General features: G+C 42.0%; 2 protein-coding genes across 11 annotated transcripts in view; both read right to left on the bottom strand.

The window, feature by feature from the left end:
• The window catches only part of LOC118399875 (S-adenosylhomocysteine hydrolase-like protein 1), a 60,590-nt gene extending 43,620 nt beyond the window's left edge, over window positions 1-16,970 (bottom strand). The window contains exon 1 of one of the 2 annotated variants that reach the window (XM_052473502.1): window positions 16,435-16,970. In XM_052473502.1, the coding sequence (XP_052329462.1) occupies window positions 16,435-16,623 (189 nt within the window). In that variant the 5' untranslated portion in view covers window positions 16,624-16,970. Of the gene's footprint in view, window positions 1-1,396; window positions 1,542-16,434 lie in introns of those variants that run through there. The other variant, XM_052473503.1, reaches the window with a different exon arrangement.
• A 242-nt stretch (window positions 16,971-17,212) lies between these two features.
• LOC118400284 (nuclear transcription factor Y subunit alpha-like) lies at window positions 17,213-26,630 on the bottom strand. 9 transcript variants are annotated; one of them, XM_052473500.1, is made up of 9 exons: window positions 23,750-25,203; window positions 21,230-21,376; window positions 20,964-21,095; window positions 20,665-20,773; window positions 20,321-20,463; window positions 20,060-20,236; window positions 19,726-19,833; window positions 18,875-18,904; window positions 17,213-17,973 (listed from the first exon to the last, which is right to left on the bottom strand). In XM_052473500.1, exons 1-8 carry the CDS (start codon window positions 23,885-23,887, stop codon window positions 18,893-18,895), a joined length of 966 nt encoding a protein of 321 aa, XP_052329460.1. In that variant the 5' UTR covers window positions 23,888-25,203; the 3' UTR covers window positions 17,213-17,973; window positions 18,875-18,892. The 9 variants fall into 9 exon arrangements, 8 of the variants coding, with proteins under 8 accessions (XP_052329460.1, XP_035652865.1, XP_035652864.1 ...); XR_008074279.1 differs by having other exon boundaries at window positions 18,875-19,833; window positions 23,750-25,199; XM_035796972.2 differs by lacking the exons at window positions 17,213-17,973; window positions 23,750-25,203 and adding exons at window positions 25,239-25,354; window positions 26,358-26,630 and having other exon boundaries at window positions 18,364-19,833.
• Between the last annotated feature and the right edge of the window lie 1,225 nt (window positions 26,631-27,855).

The following is a 27,855-nucleotide window of genomic DNA, read 5'->3' as shown; positions in this document are numbered from 1 at the left end:
CCTCATGATTGCAGCCCACAGATTACTCAGTGTGTCTGACACAAACAGTATAATAGTGAGTATTAATATCTTAGGTTTTGTTTTTGCTGTCTAGTCGAGGCAGGACAAGTGCCAAGTTGGCAGAGTCCCAGAGATTCCCGGGGTAGCAACCTATCCCTGGAGGTTGAGTCGGGGTCACACAGTCCTGGTTGAATGTGCATGCCTCCACATGCAGGTGCAGACCTGGTTGGGTAGTGACAGGATACGGAGAATCACCAATGGACATGTTTATGTTTGGATTGTATCTACCACTGTCAGCGCATTTTGTGCTTGTATCACATTGTATGCCTGCAGGACACTGGTTCCCAAACAAACAGCCTTTAAAAAATATATATATATTTTTTTTTTAGAAAGAGCCAGTGATCTCTGCATGCTTTAAATCCACCAACCCTGAGATTTGAGATGAATACCTTGTACATCAGCAGCTGTAACTCTATCCTCCTCCCTAAGTCGAGGCAGGGAGGGATGGATTGGGATGCAATTCTTTTCATTCTCGCAAAGTTCACAAGCCCAATCCTTTCTTAAATTCAGCCACAACAGAGACAGAACAGACTCCATGTTAAAAAGAACAAGGTCTCAAAGTCCAGAGGCACTCTGCCAAAGCACGAGTAGTACAAAGAGATTAAGATTGTTTTCTTGGTTCATGTGTTGTTGTAAAGGTATACAGTATGTGTAAGAGCATTTTATTGTGTGGGATGCAGTAAGTATGTGTCTCTTCTACTACTTGGCATACACAGGATATGCTCCCTCCATTCCCTATATTTCCTTTAACTGGGGCTCAATTTGAGTCCATGACAAGACTCTAAACACACATTTTTTCACTGTTTCTCTAGATTCTTCAGTTTATTCTATTCCCTTTTATGCTATGAATAAGAATGAGGGTTTCCATTCCAGACTACAGGCAAGAGGGACTCAGCCTTACTACGTTCTATTGCATTCAGTCAATTATCCACTGCATTTGTGTAAAGAACTGGGACAGCACAACAGAAAAATTCAGTACACACCCATAATCCTCTTTCAGAAAGCTGACCTCTATCAACTGCAAACAAACAAGAACATTTGACAGCATATGCTTAGGAGAGATTGTCGCTCTCTACCTTAACCACCATAATTGAGAAAGTCCTCATTAAATGGCTGGCTGCATTGTAACTTTTCTACAATAAGACTTATCACTTTAAGGGTGTTGAAAGCTCCCACTCTCTCCCAACAAACTAAGAAGAACAAAAAAGACTAAAAAAAAATGACACTAAATTCAAATAATCTTCCTTAGCAAGGTCAGGCTGCAGAGCAGTCATAGGGGGTTTCTATGGAGCGGTTCTCAACCATCCTCTCACCCTCTCTGGCCAATCTCACTCACCCTGTGTTTGTGTGCCTGTGCCATGGCTCCGGCTTGCAGCTCCATGCCTCCCACTTGCCGTACAGGTTCCATGTTCATCCCTTACAGTGCTCAAGCTCTTCTCCTGGTTGTTACGTACAGCGCCTGTTATCATGGAAATCTCCACACCAGGAGGGCAAAAGAGGGCCGTGCCATAGCCCCCACCAGCAGCCACCTGACAAATTATCTTCCCTCTTTTTTTCTGTGCTTTACTTGAGTTGTTTTCTGCTGTTTGCAGTATCGTCTCTGTGTCTTTCCCTCTCACCGTCTCTCTGCTAATGTTCTATTCCATGGATTTTTCTGCCATTGTAATCCTTGGGCTGGCAGCCTAAGCATTTGTTTTTGGGTCGCCTAAGTCCAAACAGTCTAAAAATATGTATACTTATATTTTTTACAATACATTTTCGGGAATGGAATGACTCAATGTAAACGTAAATGGCTCAAATCAGATATAAAGTACGTAAAAACGATAATGGAACTATATATATATTTTTTATAACCAAAGAGAATTGAAAATTCCCCCCAAAATCTATTTAGCTATATTGATTTTATTATGTTTGAGCAAAAGAACACAGCATTAGCCATAGCAAAATGCATAGACTTGCAGGAAACTAGCTTTAAAACTGCAACATTCTCTCTCAGCTCCATGGCAGAATATGTATAATTGAAGGACATTAGCTTTAAAACTGCACAAATGTATCTTAGGTCCAAGGAGAAAAAAAAGTAGGATTGCGGGAAATTGGCTTAAAAATGTAAAAAAAAGTCTACACTGCTTCTAAAATGTAGACGCGCCCCTTGCCACACCCATAACCAGAAAAAAAAAAAAAACTAATTTGGGGAGCATCGTGACCCTTTCCATCCAATGTAATCCTAGCAGTGTCTGCTTGCTAATAGATAGCTTGAGGTTGATGGCTAATAAAAATGATGGAAAGGGAATTAAAGCCTGTTTCCATAAGCCTAAAATCACTCCAGCAGATCTGACCAGGCCCACAGATCTGGTCCAGCCTAAAAAAATAATACTATTCTGACCTACCTTATTTTTACACACACACAAACACCCCCCCCCCCACACACACACACTAAAATGGGGTGTAGGATGTAGTGGTACACACCAGAGTATGGGTTTTAGAATGAGCAGTCAGTCATTAGACATTTAATTCCCCACGGCTAATACTAATACCCGCCAAGCCAATGACCAATAAGTCAGCATGCTCCTCTATGCTACGATGAGGATCAGTAGTGACCTCATTACATTATAATCCATACTAAAACGCACTGCTGCAGCAAAGGGAGCTTTTATTTAAGCACGCTTCACGCTTCCCTGGGTAATATCCATCAATTAGGTTTTTGAAGACAAGTATCAAAATGCCAAAAGTGCTAGGTCGTGAGTATTTCACCACAAAGTTTGATCAATATCACTCGGATATGATGATTCTGAAAGAAAGCTTCTAAGAACAGGCTTCTGAGAACAAGCTTCTAGGTAGGCTAGATAAGGGGAATTAGCATCAGTCAGTGATGAGCTGTATTTAACCCTGGTCAGTCAGGGGACTTCACTGTGGATGAGCCAAGGTCATCCTCTAGGGTTGCCTTCTGGATTTAGCTCACACTACGTCCTGTCATATTTGATGGACAGGTGTTCCTTTCCACCGAGTAGTGAGGTCACGCTGCAGTCTCCATGATAGATTCCATGACGCCTGCCGGAATTAATCTCCAGACAATTCGTCTGCAGAGTGTTCTGGGAAAAAAGCTGATGCTGCACTCACGACTGACGATGTATGTGAACAACACCGATACACAAAACAAAAGCCTCCCCCAAAAGCAAGTACCACGGCTCAGTTGGTATACTGCGCACACCTGTAACTGGATAACACTGACCAGCGTTCCAAGAGGCAGAAACAAAAGAGAGCTCAAGACCAAAACTTCTGGTTCTTGAAGGAAATCCCAAATTAACAGAAGAAGTTGTCAGTATCAACTCAGGCAAGGATGAGTAATAATGTTTCCATGTCGCCAACAAGTCACCAGAGGGTAAGAGTCGAGAAGCTAAAGAAGTCACTGGATCAAGAAGAATGTTGAAATAGTGACTTCACCTGTGCATATAAAGTAAAGGAAATCCCAGTTGCTTATAATCTCTCCATTGTTAGTCAATTTAGGCATCCTATCCAAATGGTACACCACATGACTAAGTATGTGGACACGTGCTCATCAAACATCTCATTCCAAAATCATGGTCATTAATATAGAGTTGCACCCCCCTCTGCTGCTATAACAGCCTCAACTCTTCTGGGAAGGTTTTCCACAAGATGTTGGAGCACTGCTGCAGGGATTTGCTTCCATTCAGCCACAAGAGCATTAGTGAGGTTGGGAACTGATGTTTGGCGATTAGGACTGGCTTGCAGTCGAAGTTCCAATTAATCCCAATGGTGTTCGATGGGGTTGAGGTTGCAGGCCAGTCAAGTTCTTCCACATCGATCTCGACAAACCATTTCTGTATGGACCTAGACTTTGTGCACAGGGGCATTGTCATGCTGAAACAGGAAAGGGCCTTCCCAAACTGTTGCCACAAAGTTGGAAGCACAGAATCATCTAGAATGTCATTATATGCTGTAGCATTAAGATCTCTTTATTGGAACTAAGGAGCCTAGGCTGAACCATGAAAAACAGCCCCAGACCATTATTCCTCCTCACAAAAATGTTACAGTTGGCACTATGCATTCGGGCACAGATTTGTCCGTAGGATTGCCAGATGGTGAAGCATGATTCATCACTACAGAGAAAGCGTTTCCACTGTTACAGAGTCCAATGGCGGTAAGCTTAACACCACTCCAGACGACACTTGGAATTGTGCATGGTGATCTTATGGTTGTGTGCGGCTGCTCGGCCATGGAAACCCATTTCATGAAGCTCCCGACGAACAGTTATTGTGCTGACGTTAATCCAGAGGTAGTTTGGAACTCGGTAGTGAGTGTTGCAACCAAGGACAGACCATTTTTACGTTTCCTCGCGCATTAGCACTTGCCCTAGCCCTCATCCTCCGATCCAACAGGTCCCAGACGTGGCCATGGCAGAAAACTGACATTCCTGCCTTGCAGGAAATCAGCCATACTGCTCGTTCTGTGCGTGGTGGCATTGTCATGCTGGAGGGTCATGTCAGGATGAGCCTGCAGGAAGGGTACCACATAAGGGAAGAGGATGTCTTCCCTGTAACACACAGCGTTGAGATCGCCTGCAATGACAACAAGCTCAGTCTGATGATGCTGTGACACACCACCCTAGACCATGACAGACCCTCCACAACCAAATCGATCCCGCTCCAGAGTACAGGCCTCGGTGTAACGCTAATTCCTTCGACGATAAACGCGAATCCAATCATACCCCCTGGTGAGACAAAAATGCGAGTTGTTAAAGAACACTTTTTGCCAGTCCTGTCCAGCGGCGATGGGTTTGTGCCCATAGGCAACATAGTTGCCTACAAGCCCTCAGTCCAGCCTCTCTCAGCCTACTGCGGACAGTCTGAGCACTGTTGGAGGGATTGTGCGGTCCTGGTGTAGGTCGGGCAGTAGTTGTTGCCATCCTGTACCTGTCCCGCAGGTGTGATGTTCAGATGTTCCGATCCTGTGCAGGTGTTGTTACATGTGGTCTGCCACTGTGAGGACTATCAGCTGTCCATCCCATCTTTCTTTTGGTGTTTTCAGAGTCAGTAGAAAGGCATCTTTAGTGTACTGTTTTCATAACTGTGATCTTAATTGCCTACCGTCTGTAAGCTGTTAGTGTCTTAACGGCCGTTCCACAGGTGCATGTTCATTAATTGTTTATGGTTAATTGAACAAGCATGGGAAACCGTGTTTAAACCCTTTACAATGAAGATCTGAAGTTATTTGGATTTTTACCAATTATTTTTGCAAGACGGTGCTGAAAAAGGGACATCTCTTTTTCTGAATTTTATGACGGTGCCATGTTGAAAATCACTGAGCTCTTCAGTGAGGCTATTCTACTGCCAATGTTTGGTCTTTGGAGATTGCAATGGCTGTGTGCTCCATTTTATACACCTGTCTGGTACTGCTTGCAGCTGAGCAGTACCAGAGAGAAATTGGAGCGAGAGAAGGCAGAGGCTAACATTTTTAAATCCCCTCCTCGCTCCACTCTGTTTTCATCCTCTGGTCAGCGAGGCTGAATTTAAAAGAACATTTTAGAGGCTCCCCCATCTTGGCGGTGTATAGAAATCTTTGCATTTTTAAGCCAATTTCCTGCAATTAAAACACCTTTCTTCATGGAGCTGAGAGAAAATGTTGCAGTTTTAAAGCTAACTTCCTGCAATTCAATGCATTGCCATGGCTTAAGCCGTGTTCTTTTGCTCAAACATAAAAACAAAATCAACTGCTAAATTAATTGTTTATGGAATTTTCAATTCACTCAGACTGTCTAGCTTTTATTTGTGATTGAGATTTAACAATGGTTATGATTTTAAAATACACTGCTCAAGAAAATAAAGGGAACACTTAAACAACACAATGTAACTCCAAGTCAATCACACTTCTTTGAAATCAAACTGTCCACTTAGGAAGCAACACTGATTGACAATAAATGTCACATGCTGTTGTGCAAATGGAATAGACAACAGGTGGAAATTATAGGCAATTTAGCAAGACACCCCCAATAAAGGAGTGGTTCTGCAGGGGAGGACCACAGACCACTTCTCAGTGCCTATGCTTCCTGGCTGATGTTTTGGTCACTTTTGAATGCTGGTGGTGCTTTCACTCTAGTGGTAGCATGAGACGGAGTCTACAACCCACACAAGTGGCTCAGGTAGTGCAGCTCATCCAGACTGTCACATCAATGTGAGCTGTGGCAAGAAGGTTTGCTGTGTCTGTCAGCGTAGTGTCCAGAGCATGGAGGTGCTACCAGAAGACAGGCCAGTACATCAGGAGATGTGGAGGAGGCCGTAGGAGGGCAACAACCCAGCAGCAGGACCGCTACCTCCGCCTTTGTGCAAGGAGCAGCACTGCCAGAGCCCTGCAAAATGACCTCCAGCAGGCCACAAATGTGCATGCGTCTACTCAAACGGTCAGAAACAGACTCCATGGGGGTGGTATGAGGGCCCGACATCCACAGGTGGGGGTTGTGCTTACAGCCCAACACCATGCAGGACGTTTGGCATTTGCCAGAGAACACCAAGATTGGCAAATTCGCCACTGGTGTCCTGTGCTCTTCACAGATGAAAGCATGTTCAAACTGAGCACGTGACAGAGTCTGGAGACGCCGTGGAGAAAGTTCTGCTGCCTGCAACATCCTCCAGCATGACCGGTTTGGCGGTGGGTCAGTCATGGTGTGGAGTGGCATTTCTTTGGGGGGCCGCACAGCCCTCCATGTGCTCGCCAGAGGTAGCCTGACTGCCATTAGGTACCGAGATGAGATCCTCAGACCCCTTGTGAGACCATATGCTGGTGCGGTTGGCCCTGGGTTCCTCCAAATGCAAGACAATGCTAGACCTCATGTGGCTGGAGTGCGTCAGCAGTTCCTGCAAGAGGAAGGCATTGATGCTATGGACTGGCCCGCCCGTTCCCCAGACCTGAATCCAATTGAGCGCATCTGGGACATCATGTCTCGCTCCATCCACCAACACCACGTTGCACCACAGACTGTCCAGGAGTTGGCCTCATCAGGAGCATGCCCAGGCGTTGTAGGGAGGTCATACAGGCACGTGGAGGCCACACACACTACCGAGCCTCATTTAGACTTGTTTTAAGGACATTACATCAGCCTGTAGTGTGGTTTTCCACTTTAATTTTGAGTGTGACTCCATATCCAGACCTCCATGGGTTGATACATTTGATTTCCATTGATAATTTGTGTGATTTTGTTGTCAGCACATTCAACTATGTAAAGAAAAAAGTATTTAATAAGAATATTTCATTCATTCAGATCTAGGATGTGTTATTTTAGTGTTCCCTTTATTTTTTTGAGCAGTGTATATATGTCCATGATCTTTTCTACATACTTCATACATTTCCCCCCCCAAAAAAGTTACTGTTTGGATTTAGGCATCCTGAAAAACGCTTAAGCGGCCTGCCTTAACGATTTCAATGTCAGAAAAATCCCTGATTGAGGAATGGAAAAAGATACAGGTAGGTGGCATGATGAGGTCTAACAAATACAAAAACTTATTTTCCCCAACCGTACGACAGAATGGAGAATCAGCAGCTGTAAGCTTTCATAGTGGATAAGACCACAGACTAGCCATATTTAGGTGGGAGGAAATGGTTTTCGGGGGATCAGTGACATTTGGTGCGGTAGAGCAGGGAGGGGAACAGACGGGCTGACAGGAGTAGTGCGTGGCTTTTAAGAGTAATGTGTGGCTGTATACTCTATTCTCTTTAAACAAATGCAACATTGGCTCAGTTGTGTTGTATTACTTCCAACTGAACACCCACACACAGCTAAGGTCAAGTCCCAGCATCACTGGTCACCCACAGTTCCTGGTCTGTTTCTTTCAGTTCCCTAAAAATGAAAAATATATACACTTCACTGGAATGATCAATTCAAGTAGGCCAATACATGTAAACGTAACAAAAACTCTCACATTATGTCAGCTGCCCACTCAAACTGTATGTCGATTTCTATTACGCCCGCTCTCTGAAGAGCCCAGAAGGCTTCATTTCCTGCTGGCCCAGCATTGCATAACGCCCACAAAATGTGTGTGTGTCTGCATGTTTTTTTGTGAGTGTGCGTATGTGTGTACACATGCATTTGAGTGTAACATTACACCTCCGGCTTGCGTAATATGACAGGCTGCTCCTGGGAGCTAACGCAGGAGAGAGCTCCAAGCTAATGTCTATTCAGAGGCAGAGAAAATTCTCTCTAATGAGATCCATGCTAATTATTACTGTTTTCGAGAAGATTATTTCTATGATATCCATGCAAAATGAAAGAGAGAGACCTACACACTGTTGAAAAAGAGAAAAAAAATTGAAAACTGAGTCAATGCAAAAATATTAAGGTTTAAAAAATTATTTATGCACTATGAAATTTGAATTTAATCCTTGCATCTGAAACCGACAATATTTTTGTAATAAGGACTTTTAAAAAGCCTTGACGGCCTCCAATAATTTCTGTGATATCTGTGCATAAACAAACCTATAAGCCAAGAGGTTTTAGTAGCTACTAGGGCACTTTTTGTTAAGTCACTGGTGACACAGGATGTGTCACCTGCTTCTTGGCAGAGCCATTGAGGTTTATAGAGCTGCACAGGGATATTGCGCAGGTGTTACTAATGTAGCAGAGGGCATGAGTTGGAGAACCCAAAAACAATCCTATTAGTTCCTGACCAGTGAGAGGGAGTACCATTTCCAGTTTCTCAGCTTGTCTCCCCCACAGTACATAGGATAGACTCAATCCTCTCAGACAACGGAGTCGTGAATTACAACCCCTAAGATTTATTGCAGGGATCGTGAAGGCTCTCTTAAGAATTGGGATTAATTGCAGTGCATGTAGTTCCCTTTTTGATAGACTTGCAGACACAGTTTGCTTATAGGCAAACCGAACGAGTGTGCTCACATACTCACTTAAAAGACCTTCGCTTGAAAAACAAGAAAATCACGCCCCTTCGACTCCCAAACTTCGGCTGGCCCCGGGGGGAAGAAATGGAGTGTGCCCGAACAGCCGAAAAAACCCTTACAGAAGGGACAAAATGTCATAATAATATATGCACAAACTCTAACAAACTGTTTCAAGAAGGAAGCAGACTGATTTTCAAAATTCCAAAGGCCAACATCCTCCTTCCTTGATGGTTTGAGAGACAATGAACATTGAGAAAACTCGGTCTTGTCATCAGCCATGGACAGCCATGGCCCCCTTGTGTGGCTGCAATCCATGCCTGATGGCCAAAGTGGCTGTTGTGCCCTTGGGTTGAATATAGTCATCATAATTCCCTTCTCCCGGCTGCCAATCGCCCTGCACCGAAGCACCGCTCACTCACATTGCTCTCTCAGATCTCTATTTTTAATAGACAATGCCTGTCATGCAATCGGGTCCTTCTCATAGGCCTCACAGCGCCGAAGTAGGCTACTAGGGAAGACGGGGAGATGTTAGAAGAACTGTCCACATTTACTTTGTCAGCTAACGAGATGAGTAATGAACAGAAAAAGCACTAGCTTATGTCAATCTACTATCCCCCGTAGTACAGAAGTTGACCTATTCGATTGGTCAGCTTGTCGTTCTGCCCGAGAAACAAATATTTCTTCACATTATAAGCACAGCAATGTGCACACGGCAGCAGGCTGTAAGTGCAAATGTCCCAAAATGAAATTAGCAGGAAAACACTGTTCTCCAAAGCACACAAAAAATTAGAGCGCTTTCATGACAGATATGATAATATGCTTTTGAAATTTAGAAAGAGGGACGATCTAAAGCAACAACTAGCACGGGTTGTTAACACTTTAGACCCCAATAGAATTCTAGAACGCTGCTGTAGATTACTGAGAATTCAAGATAAAGCTCATTTTCTCATACATGACAATTACAAGTTAACTTAGGTTTAAAAGAGCACAACATTTTCTATAATGACACCTCATTCAGGTCAACAGGAATAACACTCCTTTATTCTTCCATTGTGTAGACACTATCAAAAAACGATTAACACTTAACACATTTTTTTACCTCACAATGAAAAAGCAAAAACAGATTAAGAAATGTTTGCAAATGTATATGATTTTTTTTTTATTATCACATTTACATAAGTATTCAGACCCTTTACTCAGTACTTTGTGGAATCACCTTTGGCAGTGATTACAGCCTCCAGTCTTCTTAGGTATGATGCTACAAGCTTGGCACACCTGTATTTGGAGAGTATCTCCCATTCTTCTCTGCAGATTCTCTCAAGCTCTGTCAGGTCGGATGGAGAGTGTCGCTGCACAGCTATTTTCAGGTCTCTCCAGAGATGTTCAATCGGGTTCAAGTTCGAGCCACTCAAGGACATTGAGACTTGTCCCGAAACCACTCCTGCGTTGTCTTGGCTATGTGCTTAGGGTCGTTGTCATGTTGGAAGGTGAACCTTCGCCCCAGTCTGATGACATGAGCACTCAAGAGCAGGTTTTCATCAAGGATCTCTCTGTACTTTGCTCTGTTCATCTTTCCCACGACCCTGACTCGTCTCCCAGGCCCTGCCACTGAAAAACGTCCCCAGAGCATGATACTGCCACCACCATGATTCCCCGAACCGATAGTGCAAGGTTTCCTCCAGACATGACGCTTGGCATTCAGACCAAAGAGTTGAATCTGGTTTTCATCAGACCAGAGAATCTTGTTTCTCATGGTCGGAGAGGCCTTTAGGTACCTTTTGGCAAACCCCAAGAGGGCTGTTATGTGCCTTTTATTGAGGAGTGGCTTATGTCTGGTCACTCTACCATAAAGGCCTGATTGGTGGAGTGCTGCAGAGATTGTTGTCCTTCTGGAAGGTTCTCCCATCTTCACAGAGGAACTCTGGAGCTCGGTCAGTGACCATTCGCCGGATCATCTCCCTGACCTAGGCCCTTCTCCCCCCAATTGATCAGTTTGGCCGGGCGGCCAGCTCTAGGAAGAGTCTTGCTGGTTCCAAACTTCTTCAATATAAGAAATGGAGGCCACAAACGTTTTCTGTAAGTCTTCACAAGGTTTTCACACACTGTTGCTGGTATTTTGGCCCATTCCCCCATGCAGATCTCTAGAGCAGTGATGTTCTGGGGCTGTTGCATGGTCAACACGGACTTTCAACTCCCTCCAAAGATTTTCTATGGGGTTGAGATCTGGAGACTGGCTAGGCCACTCCAGGACCTTGAAATGCTTCTTACAAAGCCACTCCTTCGTAGCCTAGTTTTTACCAAAAAGTAAAGGACCGTGTGAAGATTCTGGAGGAAACGGGTACAAAAGTATCTATATCCACAGTAAAACGAGTCCGATATCAAGTCTGCTCAGCAAGAAAGAAGCCACTTCTCCAAAACCTCAATAAAAAAGCCAGACTACTTTTTGGATAAATGTTCTCTGGTCTGATGAAGCAAAAATAGAACTGTTTGCCCATAATGACCATCCCTATGTTTGGAGGAAAAAGGAGGAGGCTTGCAAGCCGAAAAACACCATCCCAACCGTGAAGCACCCCCATAACAGCATCATGTTGTGGGGGTGCTTTGCTGCAGGAGGGACTGGTGCACTTCACAAAATAGATGGTCTCATGAGAAAGGACAATTATGGATATATTGAAGCAACATCTCAAGACATCAGTCAGGAAGTTAAAGCTTGGTCGCAAATGGGTCCTCCAAATGGACTATGACCCCAAGCATCAAATCAAATTTTATTTGTCACATACACATGGTCAGCAGATGTTAATGCGAGTGTAGCAAAATTCAAAAGGCACTCTCACATCTTAGCAATCTTTTTGCATGGCAACAGTTGAACAAGATGAAGGAAAAAGGAAACCGCACACTGCTCTTGATATTATCACTGATATTTAATAAGCTTACGTATCGGCCTCACTGCCTTCGTCAGAGCTTTTGTGAATTTAAAAAAAAATGTGCACCCTTATGTTGACCTAGCCCCACCCACATCCGTTCCACACATCGAAAGGGGTTGGAGGCAAAGGAAAAACAAGTGCAGCCAAATACAGTATAACAATATGCATTTCATAAATATTACAAAAGTGTATAAATAAGACGTATTAAACACATCTGTAAAACCACAATGAGGACATAGCAAGTTTTCATTAATCATTGGGTACATCGTACGAAAAACAGAGTAATCTTAAATAGGCACATAATTCATGTTCAAATTCATAACATAAATAAGCATTTCAACCTCTTGAAACTAGGGGGCACTATTTTCATTTTTGGAAAAATAACGTTCCCAAAGTAAACCGCCTATTTCTCAGGACCAGATGATTGAATATGCATATAATTGACAGCTTATGATAGAAAACACTAAAAAGTTTCCAAAACTGTCAAAATATTGTCTGCGAATATAACAGAACTGATATTGCAGGCGAAACCCTGAGGAAAATCCAATCAGGAAGTGCCTCTTATTTTGAAACCGTTGTGTTCCTATGCACCCCTGTTGGCCATTGAAAGGGATATCAACCAGATTCCTTTTTCTACGTATTCCCTAAGGTGTCTACAGCATTTTGACGTAGTTTCACGCCTTTATGTTGAAGAATGAGCGTAAACAACTACATTGCGTAAGTGGCCAGCTGAGGGCTCTGAGTGATTCTTGCGTAAAAGACAGAGGTAGTCATTTTTCCTCTCTCTCCTACTGAAAAGCCAATTGTCCCGGTTGATATATTATCGAATAGATATTTGAAAAACACCTTGAGGATTGATTATAAAAAAGTTTTAAAAGTTTGCCATGTTTGTCGATATTATGGATATAATTTGGATTTTTTTTCCGCCGTTGTCGTGACCGCTATTTCCGGTGGATTTCTCAACATAACAAACAAACGGAGGTATTTTGGGTATAAAAATAATCTTTATGGAACAAAAGGAACATTTGCTGTCTAACTGGGAGTCTCGTCAGTGAAAACATCCGAAGATCATCAAAGGTAACTGGTTAATTTGATTGCTTTTCTGATTTTCATGACCAAGCTTCCTGCTGCTAGCTGGACATAATGCTATGCTAGGCCATCGATAAACTTACACAAACGCTTGTCTTGCTTTGGCTGTAAAGCATAACTTCAAAATCTGAGATGACAGGGTGATTAACAAAAGGCTAAGCTGTGTTTCACTATATTTCACTTGTGATTTCATGAATATTAATATTTTCTAGTAATATTTTTTGACCGTTGCGCTATGCTAATTAGTGTAGTTGATGACAATTCTCCCGGATCCGGGATGGGTAGTTCCAGGAGGTTAAGTCCTTTAGGAAATAATGTCTGGAGGGTGAAAATCCAAAAACATTCTCTTTTACTCAAGAATTTTATTAATATCACCTCCCCTGTCTGATATCTTAACTTTCTCTGTGCCACAAAATATTTTTAAAAAGTTAGAAATGTCATACTTTAGGTCATTAAAATGTACTGCGACTGGATAATCCCTGTCGTTTCTTTCTTTTATGTTCACTAATTCTCTGTTTGAGAGAGCGGGAGGTTTTACTGACAGAGCCCACATGGACATTTAATGCGGCTGGAAGATGGCATGACCCAATTTATTGCGTAAATAGACCTCTCCTATACACAATAAGTGGTGGATTTTTAAATTCAGCCGGCAAAGCTGGGTCCGATGATAAAATATGCCAGGGTTTGACGACACCTCCCACTTTTGGCAAATTTAAAGTATATGTGGTTGTGAACATTACGGAGTGTTCTTTAGCGGGTCTTTTTTGTAACAGTTCATCTCGTGTTTTTCCCAAAAGCCAAATTAAGAGCTTCATCAACACATTGTATTCATAAAGTGGCTAGAGATGAGTCAGTATGTTGGCAGCAGCCTCTCAATGTTAGTGATGGCTGTTTAACAGTCTGTTGGCCTTGAGATAGAAGCTGTTTTTCAGTCTCTCGGTCCCCGCTTTGATGCACCTGTACAAGAGGTCGACCGATTAATTAGGGCCGATTTGAAGTTTTCATAACAAATCGGAAGTCAGTGTTTTTTTACACTTATTTAGATAGGCAAGTCAGTTAAGAACACATTCTTATTTTCAATAACGGCCTAGGAGCGGTGGGTTAACTGCCTTGTTCATGGGCAGAACGACAGATTTTCACCTTGTCAGCTCGGGGATTCAATCTTGCAACCTTACAGTTAACTAGACCAACGCGCTAACCACCTGCCTCTCATTGCACTCCACGAGGAGCCTGCCTGTTACGTGAATGCAGTGGAAGCCAAGGTAAGTTGCTAGCTAGCATTAAACTTATAACAAACAATCAATCATAATCACTAGTTAAACTAGTAATATCATCAACCATGTGTAGTTATCTAGCGTGTCCTGCGTTGCATATAATCGATGTGGTGCGTATCGTTGCTCCAATGTGTACCTAACCATAAACATCAATGCCTTTCTTAAAATCAATACACAGAAGTATATATTTTTAAACCTGCATATTTAGCTAAAAGAAATCCAGGTAGCAGGCAATATTAACCAGGTGAAATTGTGTCACTTCCGTTGCGTTCATTACACGCAGAGTCAGTGTATATTCAACAGTTTGGGCCACCTAATTTGCCAGAATTTTAATTGATTATGACATAACATTGAAGGTTGTGAAATGTACCAGGAATATTTAGACTTATGGATGCCACCCCTTAGATAAAATACGGAACGGTTCCATATTTCAGTGAAAGAATAAACGTCTTGTTTTCGAGATTATAGTTTCCGGATTCGACCATATTAATGACCTAAGGCTCGTATTTCTGTGTGTTATTATGTTATAATTAAGTCTATGATTTGATAGAGCAGTCTGACTGAGCGGTGGTCGGCAGCACTTTCGTGCGTTTTGCCAGCAGCTCTTCGTAAGCACAGCGCTGTTTATGACTACAAGCCTATCAACTCCCGAGATTAGGCTGGTGTAACCGATGTGAAATGGCTAGCTGGTTAGCGGGGTGCGTGCTAATAGCGTTTCAAACGTCACTCGCTCTGAGACTTGGAGTAGTTGTTCCCCTTGCTCTGCATGGGTAACGCTGCTTCGAGGGTGGCTGTTGTCGATGTGTTCCTGGTTCGAGCCCAAGGAGCGAGGAGAGGGACGGAAGATAGATATACTGTTACACTGGCAATACTAAAGTGCCTATAAGAACCTCCAATAGTCAAAGGTTAATGAAATACAAATGGTATAGAGAAATAGTCCTATAATAACTACAACCTAAAACTTCTTACCTGGGAATATTGAAGACTCATGTTAAAAGGAACCACCAGCTTTCATATGTTCTCATGTCATGAGCAAGGAACTTAAACGTTAGCTTTCTTACATGGCACATATTGCACTTTTACGTTCTTCTCCAACACTTTGTTTTTGCGGTATTTAAACCAAATTGAACATGTTTCATTATTTATTTGAGACTAAATTGATTTTATTGATGTATTATATTAAGTTAAAACAAGTGTTAATTCAGTATTGTTGTAATTGTCATTATTACAAACACATTTATTTCTTTTAATGGCCGATTAATTGGTATTAGCTTTTTTTGGTCCTACAATAATCGGTATCGAATTTGAAAAATCATAATCGGTCGACATCTACTAACTACCAATTGAATATCACAAAATTGTGGAGAAAAAGGGGTAAAAAGTACCCCAAAAAACAACAAAATACAATTACATTGAATATAAATGTGATATAAATGTACATCATTTTCAAAACCATATAATAAAATGTACATTTAGATCTTGCATAATGAAATGTATTACTGATTTTATAACATAGTGATGTTTCAAATGACAACATTAAGTTCAACAGTAATTAATGGTGTCTTGCAATGCTCCTGGGTAGGGTCAAATTGTCTTAAATAGGCCAACTTTGATTCATTATTTCTCAATAGGCTTTAAAATATAAATGTCAAATATATGTCAATACGCATTCCTCCAAAGGACCATTTTATGAATTACATTTTGTGACAATCCCAAAAAAGTCACGTTCCTTTTTTGCTCTACATTCTTGAGGAATCGCCCCCAGACTGCTAATAAGTACTGTACTGCCTTCTCAATGGGATCTTGAAGTTGAATTAAGTGTGCAGATGTGTTTGTTTGAAGTTTCCTCACTTCAAATGCATACTAGGCCTAACTGTAGCTGACAACCTGTGACCAACAAATCTAATTAATCTAACACTGTGCCCTACTCTGGGTATATGGGGGTGGCTGACGTACTGCACCAACAGCGTTCACATACAATAAATAGTAAATGCATTGAAAATGAATGGTTGGACTTCAGAAGCTGCTAACGAAGTGAACATATGTGAATTACGTTAGGCTTAGAAGGGACATCCTGAAATGGGACATGATGTGATGACCACCCAGACAATAAAAGAAACCAAATCAACTCATAAGTAGCAAGTTGTTCACTAGCTAGCTACGTAATGAATGTGTCTTACCTTTTTAACGGGTTTGTGAATAGGGACCGCACTGAACGCAGCAGACGACACTGACAGTTCACCCATGGTAATTTCGCTGTTCTTGCTCACGGTCATGGCTGAGTATTTTTCAGCCACATTCTCGCTCTCCTTTACTTCTTTGCTGGCTTGTTTCAGCTCCAACTTTCCGTCCCCCGGAGTGTCCGACATTTCGATAAGTAATTAAAACGTACAACAAATTCGTTAGCCCGTGGTATAGCTAACGTTAGTTAAGTTAGCTACAGGATTCGAGTTTCTCCCCACTGTTCGGTATATTGCGGAAGAGGGATTGTTTTGTGCAGCTGAAGACTGCAATTCACACGATTTAGAAACAATTAATTAACAGCCGTTTGGTGTATCAGTTGGCAATTCTATATTTACAAACTACAGTGTAGTAATTGCTGTCATAAAACGGTTTGTTGCCTGCGCAGTTCCTTGGCGTGCAGCAAGTTGTGAACGGCCTGTTTTGCCTAGCTGTCACCTGAAATTGTGGGCGGGGGATGCGAGCCTCCTCTGCCTTCGTTTGCTCAAGCATCTCGTTGTTGAGGTTGCTCTAAAAACATTGATTGAGAATCAGCTTCCCAGCCTACTCCCCAGTGGCGGATTTAGGTATAGGCGACATGGGCATTTGGTCAAATCATGCAGTGTACATACAGTATGTGTACAGTACAGTTCTGGCAATATTAATTCCAAAACAAAATATGTTGGAAGTCGGAAAATGTATTCATTGTATTTTCAGAGGCATTCTAAACACATACAGAACATTTGATGTTTCCTTTTATTTATGCAATAAAATAATTGCTAAAACGCTTTTTAAAAGTATCTACACTCTTACAAGACTGTTACAACACAATATAAAAAACTGATGCAGGTAATTAGGCATTTGATTATTGCTCCTTTCAAATAGAATAACCAGGAAATCATTTTTTAAAAGTCTGAAAGCCTTAAAATAAGTGATGATAGTTGCATATTATCATGAACCAGAGGACACAACTTATCTTTACAAAAGAAAAACTATTTAATATTTCTGAAGAGCATCAGGAAAGGAAGAAGGCTATCATAACCACTTTGGACTTGTGGCCTATAGGATGGTGTGTTTATTGATCAAGTTCTTGTGGCACATCCAGAGATAAAAGTAACTGACATGAAACAAGTCAAGGTTGCTTTGGAAGAAACTTTCTTGTAGAACTTGTGCTGTTTCTTAAAAGACATTCCCTCCAGAAGGCCCAATTGTTCTCCAGTGTTACCATGGTTACAGTATATCTGTATGTGCAGTATCTCTGTGTGCTAGCAATCTCTTCACCCAGTCTGTCCTGCTCTCTACCAGACAGGGGACTTGGGACTGGTTGGAAAGCACTGGTTGATTGGTGTGTGGGACATCTGATCTCAACTCCTCCGCAACCATTCTCACAGAGACAAACACATGAGCACACACACACCTCACAGGTCTTCTAGAGGTTATGACACACAGATCACCTGCCCGACTGCCTCTTCTCTAGCATGTGGTTGGGCCGCCTGTACCTGGAGGAAGAGGAGCGGTTGGTCAGCCTGTGTAATGACCATGCCACAACAACATGAATCTCTCCCAGGTATAAGCTGCTAAAGTGTCAAAGTATAATCCAGTCTGGGGGTTAGATTTCAATCAGACTATACCTTAATCTAAATGCTCACTAATGTTTTTGTTAGGATTTGGTCTGGGAGGTGATACTATGTTATTGGTCAAAATGAATTTTTCCATCTACACAGCTGAATGTATTAGATAGGGATTCATTTATGTGCCATTACAAGAAACTGGTAAATATTTTATTGATTTATCAAATCCATCATTTTCAAACATCTTAATTGTTTTGAATAGTATTTTTAGTTTAGTGGACACAGATTTTTCATCATGTAAAAAAAAATTAGAAAAGCTTGAAAGCCAAGTCTTTATTCATATTAAAAACAATACCAACAGAAAGAGACATGTTTATTTGTATACACACACGTCACAAATGTGAATGATGGGCAATGAGACAGGTGGCAGTCGCAGAAAAATGTCAGCAATCATAAAAACTAATAGAAAACAGAAATCATACACAAACATTATACACAGAAAACACACACAGCCTCATTCATAATCTGTTACATGTGGTTCGCCATTACCAACTTCTCAATAAAACCTTGCGTGGGCATATATAAAACTGCTGCAAATTCAGGCTTAATGTGTGTATAATTACTGTATGTTCAGCATTGGTGTTTATTGTTCGTTCTCCAAGGATGGTTGGATGTATAGCACCATGTTTAATATTTAAAATGAGGATAAATCAACCTACAATGAGGGGTGGGTCTGACCCAAGACATTCATAATATGAAGCAGCATTGACAAAGGTTAGGAAAGTAAATATTTGTTTTATAGTGATCTTGTGTTAAATTCATACAGTACCTTTACACCACTCCCATCCTAGCCCTGCAGCTGTTAAATGAACACAGGTGTTAGCAGAGATGTTTACACTACAACATGGTACAAGTTTAACAAGGAAACACAACAGCAAGGAAGCAACATTAACATTCCAACATTCTTCAGCTTACAACAAGAGCTCAAACGAAGCCAAGACACATTTCAAACGACATTGGAGAACATTTTACTGAGTCAGTATCAAAGGAGGTTGGTGGCACCTTAAATGGGGCGGATGGGCTCGTGATAATGACCGGAGCAGAATAATTGGAATGGTAACAAATACATCAAAACACATGGTTTCCAGGTGTTTGATGCCATTCCATCTGCTCTGTTTCTGTTCTGGACATTATTATGAGGTGTTCTCCCCTCAGCAGCCTCCTGTGGTCAGTATGTACAGCTCTATGTGAAAGAACGAGCTTTTGAACTCAGTGTGGTTTGCCAGAGACATGGTTAGGGATCAAGTGGCTGGAATACATCAAAAGAAAAACAGAAGGTACACAAAAAAATATGCCCGCATCTAAAAGCACCCCTGTCTATATACTCAAAAAACAAGCAAGTACAAAAAAAACATAACTTGTAAAAAACTATACTATTCTTTGATACAAAACTACAAGGTAACCAATCTAATAAAAACATACAAAGATAGCAATGATGACCATTTTAAGAGTGCAGGGGAAATGAGTGGCTGCGGTGGACATGTGACAGAGTGAGGGGTGGAAATGGCTGCTACTTGTTGGTTAGCTGAGGGAGGCAACAGAAGTAGGTTGCCAATTAGAGTTGAGTTCAACACCTCCAAACACGTCCTCTTGTTTGAGGGCACCCTGAGCCCTCCTCACCTGCATGGCCAGAGCCATCTCCTCCCTCTCCTTCGGCGAGAAAAAGCGTCCGCCATCACCCCTCTTCCTCGCCATGGCGTGCTTGTGACGAGACTCGTGCAGGTATTTCTGAGGGACAAGTAAAACCACATTCACAGACAAGCACATAAACACATCCTTTACTGCCCACACCATTTCCTCATCCTAAAACTGTCATCCTGGAATATTCCCCCTCTCAAACTCACATAGAATCTTATAGACAAATATTGTGTCTAAACACACTCCCAGCAGTTCTCTGTCTTCATAAAAACAACAACCACACATATATACATCTGCTCATGTCACAGACACTCACCCTCCTCTCCTTGGGGATCTTTCCCTCTGCCTCCAGCTTGGCGCGGGCCTGCCGTCTCTTCAGGATGCGGTGGTACTGCTTAGCGTTGACATACAGAGGCTCCTCCTCCAGCATCTCCGCTCCCGGCAGGGGGATACGCTGCATGGTGGGAACACTGCCACCGCCACCCGGAACCATCTAACACATACACACACTGGTCAAACTGATGCATAGCATACACACATGCCAACAAGTCTGTATTAATGTCATTAGGGACCTTACCATGACCATGCCACCTGCGTTGACCATGTTGCCAGGCAGTGTGACGGTCACTGTACCCTGACTACTGTTTGTTGTGTTGGTGCTGTTGCCTGCCTGAACAATCTGAGCACCAGCCAGACTAGAGGCAGGGATGGTAATCATACCTGGGGGAACCGCAAAAGGGTTAAGTTAATATCAGCTATCATTGATTAGTGATCCAGAAGTGTGGAGTGTGAACCACTTTGCATACAGCCACTGATTCAGTTCTAAATCAGCTGATAATCAACAGAAGGGGACAATAGCCAGCACACTAAGCATCCATCAACACACAGTAGGGATCCCAGCTATGAGTGTGAACGTGTTACCTTGCTGTAGAATGGACCCATCAGCATTGACTGGCTGGTACACAATGGTCTGGCCGTCTGCAGTCTGAGCCACTTGCTGCCCCGGCTGTAATGTAATCTGCTGCTGGCCCTGAGAAACAAACATCAACAATCATTACCACCCAGTGTGGTGGGATTCTATGGTGTCCATAATATGTTTTATTCATTACAGCTATTTACATAAAAATGTACAAGTGGGCCTCTTCTGAACAATGGAAACTACGAGTATGTGTTCTATTACAGACCAAAATATTGTATAAAGAGTGTGTGAGTGTCTATACCTGGTTTTGTCCTGCGGTCACAGCAGTTTGGGGCTGCTGAATGATGAACTGCTGGGTCTGGCCTTGCTGACCCTGTACCTGTAGAGTCTGTCCCCCCTGGAGCTGGATCTGACCTGGCTGCACCAGCTGGATCTACAGCAGAGAGCAGGACAATCTTTATCAGCCAGTCTGCTTTATCATATCTCGTTCAGGAATATCTTGTTAGAGAGACATGTCTGCTAGGTTTCAGATAGGTGTGATGTACAGTTGAACAACAGTTCAGTCACCTGTTGGAGCCCCTGAGCTCCAGACATGGGCACCTGCATGATGGTCTGCCCCTGCCCTCCCTGCCCCCCCATGACCATAATGGGCTGGCCCGATGAGGTGATGAGCTGACCACCGCTGACCTGCACCATCAGAGGCTGACCCTGCACCTAGGAGAGAGAGGGGAAGGAAGGAGTGAAAGACATAGAAAAAAGGTGGGAGATTGTAAAAGAGACATGGAAAGGAGAGTGAGGTTAATTCAAGATATCTCTAATGGAACTGCAACCATGCATAACAACCATTCTACATCACAGCAGAGCTTCCATGCAGCACATGTTGACCACAGACAGACAAAACAGAACAAAACAGGCCAGAGGGCGGCAAACAGATAAACATGGTGCTGTGATAGTTTGATCTCCACAAGATGCTGAATGAGCGCACACGAAAACACAAATGACAAGAAGGGAATCATAATAGGGTCCGAGTGTACTGTAATTTCAGTGTATGCTATATTCACCGGGATATTTACTTGAGATTTGAAAAGGCAATGTAGGAGTCTGGTCAATCTTAAACTCAGCAAGGAGAGCATTTTATGCCACTCAGAATATTGTTGTAGGTTACAAAATACACATATATCTATAGATTCATGACTTGATTGTGGTATAACTGTACCACCTGTTGGACAATGTGAGAATAACACAATTGACAATCTCAGACTGAAGACAATACAGATAGCAAGATTGATATTGGAGAGGGACATGCATGTAGTTTTTCAACCTGGCTGACAGCAACACTACGAACACAGGAGGCTGTAGTGTCAAAAATGTTGACATGCACCTGTACACAACAGTGTAGCAGTGAGGCCCAGAGGATATGATGAGGCGACATGTAGGAAGCAGTGTTACGTGGTTTATTCACCCACACTCGCTCGCATTTGGCGAATAACCAATTCGCCCAACTATATGTGATAAGGTGAAAATCTGCAGTTCGCACCAGACCTTAACTCACTAATAAAAAAAATGCTCTGTAGGCTACAGTCAGAAACTGCAGAACTATTTTTTGATGGGGGTTCAGGATTTGTTGTTGTTGCCTGATTTAGATATATTTCTGATTTTAATTTCTGACATTTTGGTTAGTCATCTTTTTATAATTATAATGCAGCTTTTCTTCTGTCATTATGAGTTGCCCTAGAAGACCCTTGCTCACCAGAATACTGTCATAAATCGATAGAATGTATGCTTCAATCGGTAAAGTTCTCTGTCATATCTGCTTCTTTCGTGGAACAAAGACGGACCGGAGAGAAAATGATTTTTCTTTTTTTTTTCAACTGAAAAGATTTTCTGTACAAAATGTCCAAATGACACCAGTTTGATCTGCTGTAAGGAAATAGATTTCAGTTTGGCTTGGATGCATATTTTATGTGTTTGAAATAATATCAGCTTTTATGATGCTGATAAAGATAGCACTCCACAGACAGTATCTAACTGCACATTCGCATTCTCTCAAGATGCTGAAAGAATTAAATAATATTTCGCCACTCATGTTCCCATGTCGAAATGTAGCCTACATTTGGTGTATAATTTTACTGCAAGAAATACTTAATTCTGCAAGAGTTAATAGTAAGGCTGTGAGAAGTTATAGACCTACAGTCAGTGTCCAGATTTCAGTTTTCATTTAACCCATCCGAACAGTAGGCTACAGTTTCATTGATATGCCATAGGCCTATTTGAAGTTCTGTCTTGTGACTGTCAAATTTGTATATCCTATCATCAAGCATAACATAGATGGCACTGCTATCATCCTCTTTTACCACTTCACCAAATCTTTCCCAAACATTACTTTTCTGTCCCTCCCTTCTCTTTATTTTAAAGTCACAATTTTGCAGCTTTTATCTTATTGAATTAAACTCAGAGTGTCCTTTATGCCTTTGTGGATTGTTGTTAACTTTTTCTGCCCTTTCCCAAAAGCATTTGGCAACTGGCCTATAGGCTATTTGGCTCGCTTACAGTTAAGCTTTTGGGCCTAGGCATACACACTAATAACAGATAACCTAAAATAATGAATGAAAAACCTCAATGTAGCCTTTACATAATACATTGCACAATAATTATACATTTAAGGTGTTTTCTCTTTATTCAACCTGACCCTAAACCCACTCGTCTTGCGGATATAACCGCGGGGACTGTGGATTATGACTCAAAGCATCGCCAGCAGGGAGACAAACTGGGTAAATGGGGTAGAGACATGGTAGGACCTCGGCGGTCCCAACACTAATAGGAGTGTCTGAACATGTTGGCCTCAGCCGGTGGCTGCCTGGGGCCCAGCTTGCAACTGAACCGCAGTCACTGTGCCAGAGATCGGTGTTCTCCGTATGGTTTTCAGCAGTTAGCTTCGCCCACGGTTGTCTGCGTGTGAACAATTCTGACACCGTTTAAAAATGTCAATAATCATAGCTTAGGAAATGGTTTTCGAAACATTATGATGTGCCCATTATCTTTCATATCAGCAATAAATATTCTTTGAAATAAAGAATATACACTTACTGTAACAGTTTTACACAGATTCATATGCTGTGTGTGCCTCAAATTGACGAACCGCTTACACACAGGTGTTCGCACGATAGCTAATACGAACAGGTCTCCTGTCTTCTGTCTGTATTCCGTAAACAAGAGCTGTAACATGGAGATATGGCCACGTGGGAACACTAAACCTATAAAAGGTGTGTACTAATTTAACCATTTTTTTCTTCTTGCTGATATGGAAGAAACGTTCCTTATGTTTCCAAAACCATACTGCAAGCGATGAATTTTAACATTCAGAACGAACGTCGTCGGGGCTCTTAACAAAACTCCCCTGGCCAGAAGATTAAAATCTTCAATAAATCAAATGTTATTTGTCACATACACATGGTTAGCAAATGTTAATGCGAGTGTAGCAAAATGCTTGTGCTTCTAGTTCCGACAATGCAGTAGTAACCAACGAGTAATTTAACCTAACAATTCCACAACTGCTACCTTATACACACACGTGTAAAGGGATAAAGAATATGTACATAAAGGTATATGAATGAATGATGGTACAGAACGGCATAGGCAAGATGCAGTCGATGGTATCGAGTACAGTATATAAATATGAGATGAGTAATGTAGGGTATGTAAACATTATATTAAGTGGCATTGTTTAAAGTGGCTAGTGATACATTTTTTTTTTTACATCAATTTCCATTATTAAAGTGGCTGGAGTTGAGTCAGTATGTTGGCAGCAGCCACTCAATGTTAGTGGTGGCTGTTTAACAGTCTGATGGCCTTGAGATAGAAGCTGTTTTTCAGTCTCTCGGTCCCTGCTTTGATGCACCTGTACTGACCTCGCCTTCTGGATGATAGTGGGGTGAACAGGCAGTGGCTTGGGTGGTTCTTGCCCTTGATGATCTTTATGGCCTTCCTTTGACATCAGGTGGTGTAGGTGTCCTGGAGGGCAGGTAGTTTGTCCCCAGTGATGCGTTGTGCAGACCTCACTACCCTCTGGAGAGCCTTATGGTTGTGGGCGGAGCAGTTTCCGTACCAGGCGTTGATACAGCCCGACAGGATGCTCTCTTTCTGTAAAAGTTTGTGAGTGCTTTTGGTGACAAGCAGAATTTCTTCTGCGCCTTCTTCACAATGCTGTCTGTGTGGGTGGACCAATTCAGTTTGTCCGTGATGTGTACACCGAGGAACTTAAAACGTACTACCCTCTCCACTACTGTCCCGTCGATGTGGATAGGGGGGTGCTCCCTCTGCTGTTTCTTGAAGTCCACAATCATCTCCTTTGTTTTGTTGACGTTGATACAATAGGCGCTAAAGGTAGTTTGCTTCTATGAATGGGTTAACACACAGCTACTGTGGCCAATGCCCAGGAACTTTCACCACACAATGAGTAAAGCCACAACCTAGCCCAAACTCATGGCATTAACATTCTTCCGTAGGTACATTTCTCCTAAACCCCTTCCAATACACAAACACACATAACAGATGTGAACAAACTCTTCCTTCTTACCTGTTGTTGGATCTGCCCAGCGGCAGTCTGAACCACTATCTGTTCCCCAGTAGATGTGGTGGCGGTAGTGTACTGCTCCATGGTCAATGAACTCTGAAAGTCCTCAATTCAGTCTACTGCTACAGATGTGAGGGGCACATAACTGCATGAGATGACTATCCTCGATCAGATAGTAAGATAATTTCACCTTCTTAAGTAAGAATGTATGAGGCATTTCAGCAACAGGTTAACACATTTACAGTATGGTGGTGGAACAAATGGAACAGGACGTCCTATCTTGTTATCAAATTATTATTATAATTTGTAAGGTCATATTCGCTAAGGCTCATAATAATCGTGCCAATAAATACTACAATCACATGTAAGTACCATGATGAATATGACTGCCTTCACAAATTACTCTCTTGGACTCATTTTCAATTGTCAAAAAATCTGTCCTCTCCTTCCCTTGATCTGGAAATACTTGTTGACAGGAAAAACATCTCATCATTAGGCAGGCTTTCACCTGGTCAGCTCTTTCAGATCAGTGCAGATAAGTTGGACAGAGCCCAGGGACATGGTTTGTTTGGTGGTCAAGAAATAGGCTACTCTTCTTGCCACTTTAAGACAAATTACAAATATATCTGCCAAATCACAATATTGTCCTAGACAACTGGTATGTCAACTTTGATCACAGGCTACTAGTGTAGTGACTGACGGTTTTAGTCAAATTTTTCAACTGAGTATGCAGCAGCCCAATAGTCAGTAGACCAGTTAAGTAACGTTAGCTAGCTCACGAGTCACGCACCTCCTCGAATATTGTTTTATGTTTTCATGTGGCATTCTAGCTAGCTATATTGGTCATTGGTCATTGTTGTCTCTCACCCAACCAGGCATTTGTCACTGTGCCACCACACATAACTAGTAACTAGTTAACGTTTGTTATCTTACAGAGCTAGCTAGCCAGGCAGCTAACAATGAGCCATGGTGATTAGTGAGTTAAGGTTTAGTTATATTTTAGCTAACCAGCTAGCTTTTAATTTTAGCATTTAACTAGTGGAGTTAGTAATTTGGTTGGTCAATGACACACCAATCCCCTGCTACCAGATCACATTCCTCCTCAGCCGTGCAACCTCTCACCGTTTGTCCGCCGCCCGGTTTCTCTGATTGGCTCCAATACCCACACACAAAATCCAATCACGGCGCTCTCGACATGTAGACAAAATGGCACTTGTATGAAAAACTACCACCAACAACAAGCGTCTTCTTCTCCAACCCACGATATATGCACATGCGCGTTGTGTAGTATAAAGCGAGAGGGAGGTGAAGCTGAAAGTTTTGGCCAAGGTTTCGGGAACTGATGGCTTTATGGAGTAGCCTACAGCACCACCATTTTTCATAAGGGAGGGACAACTGTACATTTTTAGTGATGGGATGATTGATATTGAAGCTCCGATGCAGTATTCAAAGCACTATGTAACATTATCACGTGTTCAATGACGTCCGAAGAACAAGTTTCTAAACCCGGAGGCGCAACATCGCCATGAATCATTATAATAAGATATTTTCAAAGTGAATATAATTGCACTTAAATTGTTTCTTTTTTGTATTTTATTTATATATTTTTGTATGTTTGAGTATTGTTAATACCTGTGTTTGGTTTGCTAGACATGTTTGATGTAGCAATGTAAATAGATTTTTGTATTATGAATAATAAAAAATAATAAAAAGGCGCAACATCGCGAGATTTCCGGGAACGCGCGCGACAAACCATGCCAGGGTTTTGGGGTTGAGAAGTGAACCATTGAAAACATTCTTCCTGAGTTTTTCATTTTCTCGAAATCTAAAGGCTTCGATTCGAGACGATTTCTTAAGTTGTTGAACATGTTATTACTTTGATTTGACGGCGTGCGCATTTCGGCGCAAGACGACCCTTACACCCGATGACGTACCTCTGCGCATGAGTTTAGCAGACCAACGTTGCCATGACAATGCCTACAAGCGTGATCAGGGATTTATATTGGAGAAGCAGTTTCAGCCTGTCTTCATGTCTTTGGTAATACTATTGGCGCGAGTCAATTGCCGCGTTTGTCTACCAGTCGGAACTAGGCAACTCCGAAATGTCCGACTTTTGATAATTGGTTGTAGTTATACACGTGCCGTGTTCAACCAGTTAGCCTTTCGGAAATTTGTTTCCTAGTTCCGACTAGTACGTGAACGCAGCACAAAGCCTTTTATAAGGTTAGAAAATGGGATGTTTTGTTTGTAAATTTACTTTTGTGAATACGAAATTTGGCCAAAATAATAATTAAATCAATTACATAAAAATGTTTCAGCTTATTTCTATTGTAGGTAAAGAATTCAAGCAGTACATCTCCACAATAGTGTAAGATCTTCATAAATGTGTTCAATTATAAATCTACTGATGTTTTGACACAGTTTTCTTACATCAATACAATGCCAAACAATGCCAAGGTCCTTACAAAAGGAACAATTTGAGTTGATGTTTTCTTTAAACTTCTTCATATAGTGGTTGGCAGGATAATATTTATGAATCATTTTAAAGGAAACTTCCTTCATTTTGTTAACAAGTAGGTACAGTGCCTTGCGAAAGTATTCGGCCCCCTTGAACTTTGCG

The sequence above is a fragment of the Oncorhynchus keta genome, chromosome 21 (assembly GCF_023373465.1).
Source record: "Oncorhynchus keta strain PuntledgeMale-10-30-2019 chromosome 21, Oket_V2, whole genome shotgun sequence".
Taxonomy (NCBI): Eukaryota; Metazoa; Chordata; class Actinopteri; order Salmoniformes; family Salmonidae; genus Oncorhynchus; species Oncorhynchus keta.
The sequence above is the reverse complement of the archived record's forward strand: the minus strand, read 5'-3'. Positions and strand labels throughout refer to the sequence as shown.

Excerpts from the sequence above, each read along its gene's own strand:
- LOC118400284 (XM_052473499.1), bottom strand. The coding sequence starts at position 23,887 with ATGTTACAGCTCTTGTTTACGGAATACAGACAGAAGACAGGAGACCTG. Across the intron at positions 20,774-20,963 it reads TGACCGCAGGACAAAACCAG|GGCCAGCAGCAGATTACATT; the intron begins GTATAGACACTC and ends TTTGTTTCTCAG. Across the intron at positions 20,464-20,664 it reads TGGGTCCATTCTACAGCAAG|GTATGATTACCATCCCTGCC; the intron begins GTAACACGTTCA and ends CGGTTCCCCCAG.